Source organism: Clinocottus analis, unplaced genomic scaffold (assembly GCF_023055335.1).
Source record: "Clinocottus analis isolate CAN_PGR_092001 unplaced genomic scaffold, fCliAna1.0.p SCAF_6, whole genome shotgun sequence".
NCBI lineage: Eukaryota > Metazoa > Chordata > Actinopteri > Perciformes > Cottidae > Clinocottus > Clinocottus analis.
Window position 1 is genome coordinate 1,692,992 of NW_027176218.1, and position 14,509 is coordinate 1,707,500.

The 14,509-nt window shown below is 46.3% G+C and overlaps 1 protein-coding gene across 1 annotated transcript in view; it reads left to right on the top strand.

Annotated features, from left to right (window-relative positions):
* Nucleotides 1-14,509, top strand: part of pot1 (protection of telomeres 1 homolog) — a 38,145-nt gene that overhangs the window by 15,228 nt on the left and 8,408 nt on the right. Inside the window, exons 8-10 of the mRNA XM_068602207.1 lie at nucleotides 455-585; nucleotides 693-986; nucleotides 2,213-2,368. Coding sequence (XP_068458308.1) covers nucleotides 455-585; nucleotides 693-986; nucleotides 2,213-2,368 — 581 coding nt within the window. The remainder of the gene's footprint in view (nucleotides 1-454; nucleotides 586-692; nucleotides 987-2,212; nucleotides 2,369-14,509) is intronic.

Below are 14,509 nucleotides of genomic sequence, written 5' to 3' on the forward strand. Positions count from 1 at the left end.
ACACGTGTATGTATACACACACACACACACACACACACACACACACACATACATAAAGAACCAAGACTGACACACACACATGCACACACCCTAAAAAGCACTCAAAACATCTCCTTTTGTTGACGAGCTTTTTAAAGTTTCCTCTCCGGCTCTTAACGGCTTTAGTACTCGTCGACATCACGTAAGAAGGCGCTTTAGTCGCATTTGCCTTTATTACACACACACACACACACACACACACACACACACACACACACACACATACTCTCACAGACTTCTATACAACCAGAGGAGTCGCCCCCTGGTGGTCAGGAGAGAGAATGCAGCTTTAACACATGAAGCATAGACTTCTATACAACCGCCCCCTGGTGGTCAGAAGAGAGAACGCAGCTTTTAAGACTCTTCAGCTTGCAGGTTGTTGGGTCTAAACCGCGGGAGGTTTTTCTTTCCCCAGACTTCTGCTCCACCCTGAAGATCACCGATCAGTCCAACCAGAAGATCTGCTGCTCCGTCTTCGGTGCGAAGCTGAAGGATCATCCCAAAGTCTTTCAAGTGGGAGACATCGTGCGCCTGCACAGATTTAAGGTCCGTCCACGACCAAACGTCCTCTCCTCTCTAATGTGTCGTGGAGTTCTAGATTACAGAACCTTGGAGGCGGATGCCAAAAGACTCTCCATGTTCCCCTCTCTCAGGTCCAGTTCTTCAACAACTCCATGACGCTCGTCAACACGTACGGGTTCTCCGTGCTGGCGTTCGACGGAGCGGAGGGCGCGTCGTTGGAGCCGCGCACCTCCAGCCGCTCCTTCCACATGGACCCGGAGGGCCGGCGCACCGTGGAGGAGCTGCGGTCCTGGGCCGCCGGCCGCGCCCTCCCGCCCCCGGCGCCCACGACCCCTCTGTCGGCCGCTCAGCCCAAAACCTACTTCGACCTGACCTGCCAGCTGCTGGCCAAAGCGCCCATCGACTCCACCTGCACGCTGCTGAGGGTGAGAGCGCCACGCGGCCGCCGCAGGGCGCCACGCGGCCGCCGCAGAGCGCCACGCGGCCGCCGCAGGGCGCCACGCGGCCGCCGCAGAGCGCCCCATGGACGCTCTGCACTGCTATTGGAAGACTAGCCGTGTTTGACAAAAACACATCATATTTTAACGTGTTTCACACAATATTTAGTCTGTGCATGATGCGTTCAGGCGCAGTGCTGCACGGTAGGTTGCCAGTGTTTTAGCAGAACGACATACTATCTGTGTACTTGCATGCCTGAAAAAATGCAGTACAATTATACAATATATATATATATATATATATATATATATATTCTCATAAATTAGAACAATATATATATTATATAGTATAAAATATATATATACATATATATTAGCGAGTATAAAAAAAATCTATATATAGAAACAACAAGAATAAAAAAAGCTGCAATATTATATATATATAATTATATAATTTACAGTATATAATATACAGTATATAAATGTATATTATTTATATATATATTTATTTATTTATTATTCCAGGTTGCTCTTGTTGTCGACGTGACTTCTTGTCGTTGTTTCTTTATTAAACCTTTTTTTTTAAAAAATATTTGTTAAACCTCCGCCTGCTTCCATCTGGAAACAGAAGAGGTGTAGTTCATAACATCGTGTTCCCCGTCTGGGATGAGGGACCGTGTGGTCTCGGTCCTCCACGTGGTCTCGGTCCTCCTCGTGGTCTCGGTCCTCCTCGTGGTCTCGGTCCTCCTCGTGGTCGCCGTCCTTCGCGCTCTGGGGGTCTGGAGTGTTTCTCCTCGGCCCCCCAGCCGCTCCCTCGGCCTCCTCTGCTGCTCCACGGCCAGAAGAAACCTGTGAGCGCCGCCGGCTGGTTTCCTGCCAGCGATGGCTGACGGAGGAGTTAAATTTGAACGGGATCTGGCAGCGAGCGCCGCTTCCGCTGCCAGCCGGCTCTCTGCCTTCTGAAGCTGCTCAGAGGGGGGGCCTTCCTGCTTGTTACGCAACAACGCGTTCAACCAGAAAGGGGATGTTCCCCCAAAACCAAAACAGTTCATTAGCCCGGAGAAGACATTTGTAATACTTCTCCTGGCGCCAGAGGCCAGCTTTCAACGCCGTCTCTCCACCTGCTGCATCCTGTCAGGAAGCGTCACAATTCACCATTTCATTGTTCTCATCGTGTCTTCGTGTGCTCGTTCCCCCTCCACCCCTCCCAACAGGTGTGGGACGGGACCAGGTGCGCTCACCCTCTGCTGAAGGTCATCGTGGAGCCCAATGTCACGGAGGGACCGTCCTCCTTCTCCAGGAGCAGAGAGAGCCTCATCGCCAACATCCTGGTCTACGACAACCACGTGGAGCTGGCCGAGCGGCTCAAGGTCAGAGCGACACCCGACATTGTTATTAACGGGGAGCTCAAGGTCAGAGCGACACCCAACATTGTTATTAACAGGGAGCTCAAGGTCAGAGCGACACCCGACATTGTTATTAACAGGGAGCTCAAGGTCGGAGCGACACCCGACATTGTTATTAACAGGGAGCTCAAGGTCAGAGCGACACCCGACATTGTTATTAGCTAGAAAACGTCGCAGGACATTTGGATGGCGTGGCGACTACCGCTGTAAGACGTCGTAATACACTACCGTTCAAAGGTTTGGGGTCACCCAGACACATTTTTTGGTTTCTTCCCATGTTCTGGCATGAAATATCCTTAACAGACTGGCGAGTTTCACATGAAAGTTCTCTTTTTCTGGCCATTTTGAGAGTTTAATGGACCCACAAATGTGAAGCTCCAGGTACTCAACTAGCTCAAAGGAAGAACAGTTTTATAGCTTCTCTCACCAGCAGAGCTGTTTTCAGTTGTGTAACATCACTGCACACGGGGTTTCAAGGGGTTTCTATGGGTCTTCAATGATTTCCAAGGGTTTTCTTGGATTTCCAGGGGTTTTAAGGTTATTATACAGGTTTTTAAGGGGTATTCAAGGGTTTTAAGGGCAATGATCAAACACAATGTACCATCAGAACACTGGAGTGATAGCTGCTGGAAATGGGCCTCTATACACCTATATGTAGACATTTCATTAAAAACCAGACTATTCCAGGTGGAAACGTCTGGTTTTTAATGAAATATCTACAAAGATGAGTGTTTTGAGTGAAAGGGACAATACCTCAACCGTCCGTTTCCTTGAAAAATGTGAAAAAGGCCCAAACAAAAAAATGTCCGACTTTTATCAACATTTCAAATTTTCAATCATTTAAATTATGGCGAGTCCCTATGGGCACAAATATATCTGCATATATCTAGAATATTGTTGTTTTCATGTTGTTGAGGTTATTTTTGCCCAAAATGTTATTGCACGGCTGCAACTTTTGTTAACATTTGACAACTTCTTGTCAACTTTTCGGATTCCTCAAAGCAGAAATGCTCAAAATAAGGTATCAAATATATATTTTCGGTTCGGCTAAAAACGGGCTTTGCTGGCCACATTTTGACCATCTGGAGATTGGCTGCGTACGACTCGCCGGCAGCGTCAGTCCAGAGAGCTTCACCTCTTCTCCGCTCCGCCAGGAGCACGTTCCTCGTCTTTAACATGTATTCACCCCGCGCACCAGCTCGTCTTGCCTCGGGCTCTCCTCGGATCAAACTCTACGCGCTAATCGGGGTGGTTTTTTACTGATATCGCTCCCTTCTCTCCTCCTCGCTCTCTGGAGAGTAAAGCTGCTGCTTTGTTCCTCTTGGCTCCTCAGCGCATCGTTCTCATCCTCAGTGACACTCAGCAGAGCCTTGCTCTCCGCTTCGCGGGATCCACAGTCTCACCGCCGTGGTTTGGTGCTGTGGATCCTGACCTCGGCGCTGGGAAACAAGCAAACAACCAGCACCGTGTCTGCATCATGTCCAGCACTTTATGTAGAGTTCAACTACTTAATTTAGAGGTCGAGCACTTCATCTAGAGGTCAAGCACTTCATGTCGACGTCAAGCACTTCACGTAGATGTCAAGAACTTCATTTAGAGAACAACTACTTCATTTAGAGGTCAAAAACTTTATTTAGAGGTTCACACATGACATTTGGTCTTTGCATTTAACCCATCCATAGCAATTTAGGAGCAGTGGGCTGCTGAAAAGCACCCGGGGAGGAACTAGGGGTTCAGTGTCTTGCTCAGGGACACTTTGACACGCAAACTAGGGGGGGACTGGGGAATCAAACCGGCTACCTTGCGGTTTCGGGACGACCCCTCATCCCCGTGAGCTGCAGCCGCCCGCAAGAGAGATGAAGAATTTCCAAAAAATTGAGCTTCAATTTGTCAGTTTTAGGCCCATTTAAGTGCCTCATTATATAGAGAGCTGGGATTGTTCTGCAACTCACATGTAAACCACTCGGATGAAGATCGTCTCTTTCTCATCGCGTTGGCCCTCGAGGTCGTATCCTTCTCTAATCATCTCAGAAATGATTATCGGAACCTTTTGTTGATTTGGCTCTGCGTCTCTGAAGCGTCTCTTTACTCGTGTAAGAAGCAACACCTCCGTGATCCAACCAGAACATTTACATTTACGTTTCCTTCTGGATCTCGTCGCCCTTTTCCTCGTCTCCGTCCCCAGATCTTGCCGACGCGAGCAAGTGTGGTTCTGCGACTCTTTTTGTCTCGATGGCAGTGAGCCGAACATATAATCCTGGGCTCAGCCAGAAATACTTGGATAAAGAGAAGGGATACTTAGAAAGACTCTCCTCCATGCATTATTCATCCACTCACTGTCTTTCTAAAGTTCCCCTCCAGTGTAGAAAAGCGCTCGTTCCTCAAAGAGGTCTTTAAATCGCAGCCACGAAAGCCTTTTTCTTTCTCTTTCTCTTTCTCGTGTTATTCTCGGTGTCTCGACGCCCCCGAGGTCTTTGTCCCTTTTCCTCTCTAAACATCGGCAATCAGTATCCGGAGCTGTAGCAACAGGGGGAGAGCTGGCAGCTCATTTATCCTTCCCCACTTGTTTCTTTACAGTCCAAGGACATCCTACCCTGTAATAATCACAAAATGACATAAATGGCACGGCAGGAGAAATCACTGAATTACAGGAATGGAACGCCACACTTTCCTGGCCTCCCGCTGCCGAGATAATCCCACGCAGCCGGCCACCGCCGCCGCCGCCTGCCTCTGCTCACGGCGCACTGAAGTAGAAGATAAATGTGTGTTTGCGTTGACCTCCGTGTACTTTCCCTTTCTTCACTTCCTACTTCCACAAACACCACTGAAAGTGGCCTAAATTGTTTTCAACCAACGTGTGACGGTGCATTCAAGAGCAGGAGATTATATTGGAGCGTCCATTAATCCATTTTTATGACTCTTAACTCTTTTGACCCCGCTCGAGCACCAGCCGTTTTACTCAAAAACTCCGGATGGTTCGCATCGCCGTACTAAATACAGAATATTTCCTCAACCACGACGGCTATTTGAATCATTTCAAAAGGTATAACATACAGAAAAGACTAGTTAAGAGGTTCATATCCTGGTTTATTGGTCTATGATCGAACACGGGACAAATAAAATACAAATATCCACATTTCGTGTACCGTAGGTTTAGGTCCTGGCTTTCTTCCTGGACCTTGAACGCCTCTGGTTCCAACATGTAAAATGGACTCATAACCTCTTGTAAGGCCAGGCTCTGCAGGTTTATTTTACTATGTCACATCAGTGGCTCTTGGATGTAAATCGAGGACTTGGAGAGTGAGGAAGACCTCCTGATGAAGAAATCAGCCCCCTGCTGGGGTAATGGAATAGTGTAAATATCCCCAGAGTCCAAGTCTTCATGAATAATGAGAATAATAGTGATATATTTATCGTTGTTTGCATTTGTTTTGTGAGTTAAAACCTTTCAGCACTGACATAAAACAACCATACTTACTTTCAACACTTCCATATTTGCCAAACGGTTTGTTTAATCTCATAAATTTTCGGAAATACCGCCGAAGTTTGAAGCGATCACGCGCCAGGCCGAGCGTTGGCTCCGCGAGGCCGATCCAAAATACCCAAACTCTCATCCCCCCTTAACACAACTCACCAAAAAACCAGAACTCATCACGGTCTGAGTCCACATCCGCCTCCAGATGTGTCGCATCCAAGTAGTGTCGGATGTTGTGCGTCAGTGTGCTGATCGGTGCAGTGTGAACTGAGGACTGAGACAAATACAAAAAAAAGGAGTTTGTTATATGTTCTGCATGAGAAGAAGACAGTCTGGGGTGTGAAAACTCTCAGCTGAGGTATCAAAACAAGTTGAAGATCTGGTTAATTTTAGATTTTCTGCTGTTGCTCCACGTAAAGTGTTGAGATGATGTTTGTGCTCGTGATGCGATAACTCCTCGTAGGAACCCACAATGCATCAGTGATTGTGATCGTTTCCACACAAAAAATCATGAACCGAGTAAACCCGACGCCCCTTTTTCCCTGTCTACTGCTTAACTTAGACCTTTATGTCCAGTCTACTGTTTAGATTAGACACGACATAATTTAGTCTGACAGATGTATCCGGTCATTTTTCAAAATAAGATATATTTCCGACCTTGATTTCATTCTTTTCTTCATTTTTTTTGTGCGGACTGGTACCAAGAGACTCACGGACCCGGTGGTTGGGGACTGCTGTGCTAAAGTACCATAACCCTTGTGATAGGAACCCAACTTAAGTCATTATTTCGTTGACTGGTTTGTCTTGAAGGAATTCATCTTCACTAATGGACGATATTTAGTTTAGTCTGTGGAGAATTGAATCAATCAAACAGGAACAACTTTTTCTGTTCTGGGGGGGGATTAAAATTCAACATCCGAGTTCAACAGTATTCCAGCTGCCGTACACATCACTGTGGAGGACATCCACACGAAGTGGAAGTTCAAATCATTAAAATCTTCTTATTTCTTCAAACGAAGCGTTTGCCGTCAAATGCGTTCATCTCTGTTAAAAGAGCCGTTAACGGGGAGGAAGAAAAACATCGTTATAGCAGCTGATGAAACTTCTGAACGTCAGTGCGTCACATTGGGCTGACGGGAGGATGCTCACACACACACATATACACACACACACACACACACACACACACACAATGAAGAGCATCGCTTTGAAAGCACACGGAACGATCCGTCAACGGGTTAAATGCCTCTTTGATTAGATGTTTTGTTGACATGTGACTCCTAACAGCCGTCGATAAACTCACTTTGAGAGCACACACACACACACACAAACACACACACACGCACACGCTAAAGACGTGTTTCAGCAGGAGTATTTCCTCCAATTACCAGGCTCCTCTGGTGAATCATCAGCGGCATTGTGTAAAAGTGACTGAGGCGTTTCTGTGAGGACGAGGACGAGGAGTAAGAGGAGGACGAGGAGGAGGAGGAGGAGGAGGACAAGGAGATACTGGATGAGAGAAATAAAGTCTGAAGTCACTCAGCTTCTCTGCTGGATTTCAAACACTGATGAACTCATAGTTTTTATTCTTCTGGACGGTTTCTATTCTCTGAGTCTTTATTCACACCGACTCTCTCTCTCTGACTACTTCACTCTCTCTGACTCCTTTTCTCTCTCTCTGACTCATCTCTCTGTCTCTTACTCCTCTCTCTCTCTCTCTCTCTCTCTCTCTCTCTCTCTCTCTCTTTCTCTCTGACTCCTCTCTTTTTCTGACTCCTTTTCTCTCTCTGACTCCTTTTCCCTCTCTCTGAATCCTCTCTCTCTGACTAATTTTCTCTCTCTGACTCATTTTCTCTCTCTCTCTGACTCCTTGTCTCTCTCTCTGACTCCTCTCTTTCTCTGACTCCCTTTCTCTCTCTCTGACTCCTCTCTCTAACTCATTTTCTCTCTCTGACTCCTCTCTCTCTCTGACTCCTTTTCTCTCTCTCTCTAACTCATCTTCTCTCTCTCTCTCTCTCTCTCTCTCTCTCTCTCTCTCTCTCTCTCTCTCTCTCTCTCTCTCTCTCTCTCTCTTCCTGCTGAAGCCTCATCCCTCCAGCTGGCTCACAAACTTAAAAAAAAAGAAGCTAAGAAGCAAATATCTGTAGTTTCTGCTGGTTTACCTCCAACACTCAGAGTTGGAGTGAATGTGGGCGTTGATGAGCATCTATGAAGCTTCACACTGAGGCCTCTTATCTAATGACTGAAGTCGTAATGATTGTACTGCAGAGCTTCTTCTTTCATTTTATTTAATAGCCACAATCCTAAAATATTGTCGAGCGGGTTTTAGTTCCGCTCATCATCTCACCGTCAGCGCTCACGGTCGACCGAGTGCACATTTCCACATCGTTGAACGTTTTTCTCTGGCGGTCGCGGCGCTAACGCGGCGCGTTCTTTCCTCCCACGCTGTTTCCTGTTTAGTGAACACAGCTCTGAGGGAAATGGGGCTCAAATCTCCTCCAACGAACCAACAGAAACGCCGCTTCTGCTCCCGGGCGCTGGAGGAGTCGGTCGGTCGGTCGGTCAAACAAAAACCCCGGGAGTTCAGATCCTCGTTCACGCCGTCGCTTCATTACACCGCTCTTCTCTGTGCGGATCATTTCTTTGGGTATTACCGCTCCGGACACATTTGCCTCTGTGTGAGTGTGAGTGGGTGTAATGGCTACTCGGGAGAGGGAGGGGTTTTATTGTTTTGACAAGCTTTTATTTTTCCAACGTTTTCCTTTTTGTCAGATTGCCTTACTTCTTTTGGCTCCATATCGACCTTTTTTAATCCTAAAAATCAATTGTGATGAGGAAAATGGCCCTTTTTTTTAGTTTTATCTTGGTTTTTTTGTCCGCCTAGTGATGGACGGGACCTCCCCGGTGTCCTCCAGGACGTCCTCTTTCTATTATTTATGAAGGTGGATGAGCCACCAGATCCTCTGGCCAGTAAATAAACGAGTGGTTTGTTGTGTCGGTGGTCGAATCCAGTCGACTATCGATGAACAAACAACCATCACAGTTGATACGATTGTCTTCACTTTGAGGGACTTTCTTTTTATGGTCATGGTAAACCTGGAGTTTTAAAAAGGTTATTTCCAGGCCTGGAAAAGTCATGGAAAAAAAGTATAAGTCCCCAAAGTGTAGTCAAAGTTCTGTAAATGTGTTATATTTACGCTGAGTTTGAAATAATGAATATATTTTTAAAAGAAAGAGGCTCAAAATATAAGCAGGCATCTATAAAAATGTGTATTCTTTTTAGTCATGGAAAAGTCCTAGAAATTTGATTAAAAGTCCTAGAAATTTGGTTAAAAGTCATAAAAATGTTATTAAAAGTCATGGAAATTTGGTTAAAAGTCATAAAAATGTTATTAAAAGTCATGGAAATTTGGTTTAAAGTCATGGAAATTTGGTTAAAAGTCATAAAAATGTTATTAAAAGTCATGGAAAGTTGGTTAAAAGTCATAGAAAGTTGGTTTTGGTTTAATTTGGTGTCGACGGCTTTGGTTCTTCACGTTGATGTGTCTTTTGGGCAAATATCACCCATATTATCTCCCGTAGCGGTGTCCACGGTGTATGTGCGGTTAGGTGGCGCGCGGTGGCACCGTGCATGGCTTACAGGCTCTGGAAGGTTGTTTTGGTCCACAAACAATTATCTTCTCCAACGGATTGGCAGTTGTCATGGAGATTGTAGACGATCGTGTTTATATTTTACACTGAGCAAATCCTTCTGGGCTTTGAAAGTTTGTTTTTCCAAGGTTCCAAAGTCAATATTGAATTTTTGAAGCTTAAGTCTGTAAACCAACGGAGCCAAAGACGCCCTGAAAGAGAAACGCTCTCCAATAAACATTTGTTTAGTTGAGGGAGATATTTGAGTTAAAACAGGCAAGAAAAAGTAATCAGTTATTAGGAAAAGCTTGAGGTTTGGGCTCAAGTAAGTTACTTCGAGGACGATCATGTCGTGTTGGTTCTGGCGCCCCCTGCTGACTAGAGTGGTAGTGTCTCTAAACATTTCTGACTTGATTATATTTGACCGATATGTACGTTGAAGACATAAAATAATAATAATATAAGCCAAGTCGATACAACCTTTGGGCTCCGGCGGTGATGCCTGGTTGTCTTATTGTTCCGCAAGGCGGCCACACACGCTCTCTACTCATTGTCAGCTATTGGAAACACAGCAGACCAGCGATCAGGCCGAAGGCGATTGGGTTGAAGGCGATCGAGGGAATCGAATCAAAGGCAATCGGGTCAAAGGCGATCAAGGCGATCGGATCGAAGGCGATCAGGTCAAAGGTTGATCGGGTCGAAGGCGATCCGGACGAAGGCGATCGGGTCGAAGGCGATCAAATAAAACAAGCCACGTCGTTGTCTTATTGTTCGGCAATGAGAATATTCCGTGTTCTTCCCCCCTTGATTGTTTTATTTTGAAGGCTCCGAGTGCGGCGAAGGCCTTTCGATCTGAAATGGGGCGTTGGAGTCGGTCACGTCCTCGATTCCCCCGGCGAGCTGATTCTCCGGCACAAAGAGCCCCGCTGTCGAGTTTGGCTGGCTGGCTTTTAAAGCCCCTTTTCCCTTCTGCTCCATAAAGGGGCCAGTGTGAAATGAACACTTTCCTCTTCCCAGCGAGGGCACCAGTTTTTTTTCTTCTTTATTTGGGCCGCCTTTACTGAGCCTCCGCTCGCTCGACGAGAAGCCGCGGAAGCCCGAAAGCAATCTTCAGAATTTTAAGGAATCCTTTTTTTTTTTTTCATATTATTATTTTTTTTACTGAGCAGCCAGCCGAGCAGCACTAATGCCGCGAGACGGCGGCAGCGGGGCGGTGGGCGGACGCTGGAGAGTTTAGTGATATTTTTTTTTTTCATACAGATCAAGTACTTACAGAAGCCGCCACAGGCTGCTGCACTCGCTTCCCTCCGCCTCCTTTTAGCAGGAGAATGGTTTGTTTGCAGGGGGAAGCTGCAGGGAGCCATTTCCTCCTCAGACAGGCCGATCGTTTTCTGAGCTGTGGACCAGCGTGTCCTACGGCCCCTGAATGCCCCGCTCGCTCCCTCCTCCTGTGCGCATGCTGGTGGCGATAATGTGGCCATTCTACTAAAAGCTGAAGGATCCAGTTGGCCCAAGAGCCCAAAAAAAAAGCCGCTCACAAGGGCTGCAACGATACCGCTGCTTCTCCCCGTAGTAAAGTTTGAGCCATGAGGTAATTTTCTCTTCTCTATTGAAGAAATATTCAAATTATGCTTGTTCACTCTGCAGCGAGGATAGAAAATATGTTGTTATGATGCAAACACGACGCTGAAATGTAGTTTTAATGAACAAATAAACGTCCACAAAATGACAAATGAGCTCCAATATGAAACTTCAGTATCGCTACAGATGCCAAATAACATTTTGTTACATTTCTCTCATAAAATATTTATAATAATGTAGCCACTGTTTGATGCATTCAAAGACACCCTGACATCTGAGATGTTTACCGTGCTTTTGAAGAATTGTCAGGCGTTTGTAAAGCATGTCAAGTATACACAATCGTTAGTTTATGGGCAAAAATATGAAAACAAATAACAGCGCTAGCGTCCTTTTAAATATAATCAGTGTTTGTCTGCCGTCAATATTATTGACATTAAAACTATGCGTTTCCGACACCTTTAAGAGATATGGACCCTTTTATTCATGTTACAAAAAAAAATATTTTTTATTGTCCAACTTTCAGCGTTTAAACACAGGCAGCCGTTGAGTAGACCTTTTTGTCTTAATAATGAAATACAGACGGAAAATTGGCAAATGTTTCAGGTTTCAGTAAATTTGTGATTAAATAACAATCAACACATTCAATGCCGGCTTTAGTACCTTTACTTGTATGGAAGTCGCTCTGTAGGAAGACAACTCCCTGATCGGGCCTCCAAATGTCTGATTGGTGGGAAGGTGCCAATAGAATGAGTTTCTATGACAACATGTCGCCTCACTTCCTCAGCATCACTCCTTTGCTTTCATTTTCAATTCGTTTGAGGCTGTTTTTACACCTCGAGCACCAACCGGAGGGCTTTTCGGTCTTGATAGCGGCAAAAACCCTGATCGGGTCGAAGGCGATCAGGTTGAAGGCGATCGGGTCGAAGGTGATCAAGGCGATCGGGGCAATCAGGTCGAAGGCGATCGGGTCAAAGGCAATCGGCTCGGAGGCGATCGGGTGGAAGGCGATCGGGGCAATCAGGTCGAAGGCGATTGGGTCAAGGGGCGATCGGGTGGAAGGCGATCGGGTGGAAGGCGATCGGGTCGAAGGCGATTGGGGCAATCAGATTGAAGGCGATCGAGACAAGGGGCGATCGGGTCAAGGGGCGATCGGGTCAAGGGGCGATCGGGTCAAAGGCGATCGGCTCGGAGGCGATCGGCTCGGAGGCGATCGGGTCGAAGGCGATTGGGGCAATCAGGTCAAAGGCGATTAGGTCAAAGGCGATCGGGTCAAAGGCGATCGGCTCGGAGGCGATCGGGTCAAAGGCGATCGGCTCGGAGGCGATCAGCTGGAAGGCGATCGGGTCGAAGGCGATCGGCTCAAAGGGTCGGAAGCAATCGGGTGATCGAGTTGAAGACGATCGGGTCTTCTGGTTCATCACCATTGTGTCAAATGGGGTTAAAGGTCACAGACTCTTTGCAGACCGGTCCACTTCCTCCATGAAGAACCGGGGGAATTCCTCGTGGATCGCTCTTTGTGCACCAGGACGTTACAAGGACACATCTTTTTAAATATTTGCAGAGTCGTTTCTCATCTTTTAATAAGGACACCTGGGGCCGCCTCTGCTTTGGACACCTGTGAACTCCGTTCTTCCTCTTCTATCGCGTCCAATCCTCCTCCCGGCGGATCGCAAGCGACTGCGCTTGTGGACACGGTGTGACTTTTGTCCGGCCGATCCGATGAGTCATGTCCCGGTCTAAACTTAGTGCTGCTTCCCTCAGCTGAATGTCAGCTCGTTATAATCACACCTGGCTTCTCAGGAACCGCTGCAGAGGATCTTTTTAATATACGTGGGCACCGACGGCGAGCTCCGAAACCAGGCGATATCAGAGCCGACGCCACACGGCGCCGCCTTCGTTTGCCGTCTGGTGTCTCCCTGCGTTAGTCACTCTCTCCGCTCGCTCTGCACCTGTTCCCTCAAACACAAACTAGGAGTAAATTCTCCTAAACTCTCTTGAAGCTCCGAGCAAACACAGTCAGACTCCCGAGTGCTTACCCGTTGTTTTCCTTCGGCTCGTTCGGCTCAACGTCCAGGTCTGCGCAGACGACACGAAACCCCGCGGCCAGAAGTCGTAAGCTTCCTCAAACGAAAGAACACGGAGTGTTTTGATTTCGTTGGCTTCCCGCCACACCGGGGATCATGTGATCCTTATTAATAAGGACGAAAGCGTGTTGTCTTATGCACTTTGAAAGGTTTGCTGAGGAACTAGAGGAGAGTGCTGCGTCTGTCATCGTCACATTAGCTTTCACTTCGTGAAACCCAATTTATATTTCAATTAAGATAAAGAGAGTTCGCAGCAGACGTCCTTCCACAAGATATTTCAAGTCTTGCGTCACAAAATCATCCCGTCGTTTGATGGTATTAAATGGATAAAGGAGAGATATAGACATAATAAAGGAAGGCATGTTTCCATACGGTGCAAAGGAAAATGTATGTTGCGTACAAGATGGCTGACTTAACTTCAGGCTGAGTGCTCTAAAGGTCGGCCAGCACCCAGAGGTGCTCCCTCAGATAACGTTGAATAAATGGCAGGTTTATGGCACAACATTAAGTGACATTACCTGACCACAGGAGACAGCATGTGAGCGATCATTCAGCAAATGTATACGCACCTGTGGTTTCACCAATGACGTCTGTATTAAGTTGTTGTTTGTAGACTTCAGTTTTGAAGCCTCGTGTTCGGCAAATCTTTATATTTCATCATAAAACCGTTACATCATTTCCTAAATGTACCTTTTTAAAGGCTCTTGCATATGAGATACATACCCATGTGTGACACCAACAATTGCAGAACAATCTCAGCTCTCTTTATAATGAGGCACTATTGCCCGAAGGCAAAAGTGTAAAGAGATAATACAGCCCCTAAATCTTAAAAAATTGAAGCTCGATTTTTTAAAATGTTCACATCTCTTGTGAAAACATAACTTTACTCATGCGGACAAACTGTTTTAGTGACGGTCTTCAAGTTGTTTCCTTATTTATTTTTTAATTATTGACCTCGTACGATGCCCAGGTCTGACGTAGAGCCTCCATTTGTTTGCCCTAACATTTTAAATATATAGATTTCCCTTTTTTCCCCCAATATTTGTAAAATAATTCCTCAAAGAAATTCAACTTTTTTTAATGATTTATGGCATTATAACTGGGTTACTGTGGACAAAAGACTTGTTTTGGTTCTCTCTACTTTAATAAGCCATGATTGTGATGTTTCAACGGAGGTGCAGGACTTTTATAGTGCAGTGAAAATCTGGAAAATGTGACCGTAGAAGTAGAAAAGCGCTTCATAAGCTGCTCGGGGGTCGCCGGCGTCTTCTTGTCCGTCGGCTGGCGAGCGACAGCAGTCGGTCACGTGCACGTTGTTCTAGACGGAGAGAACGA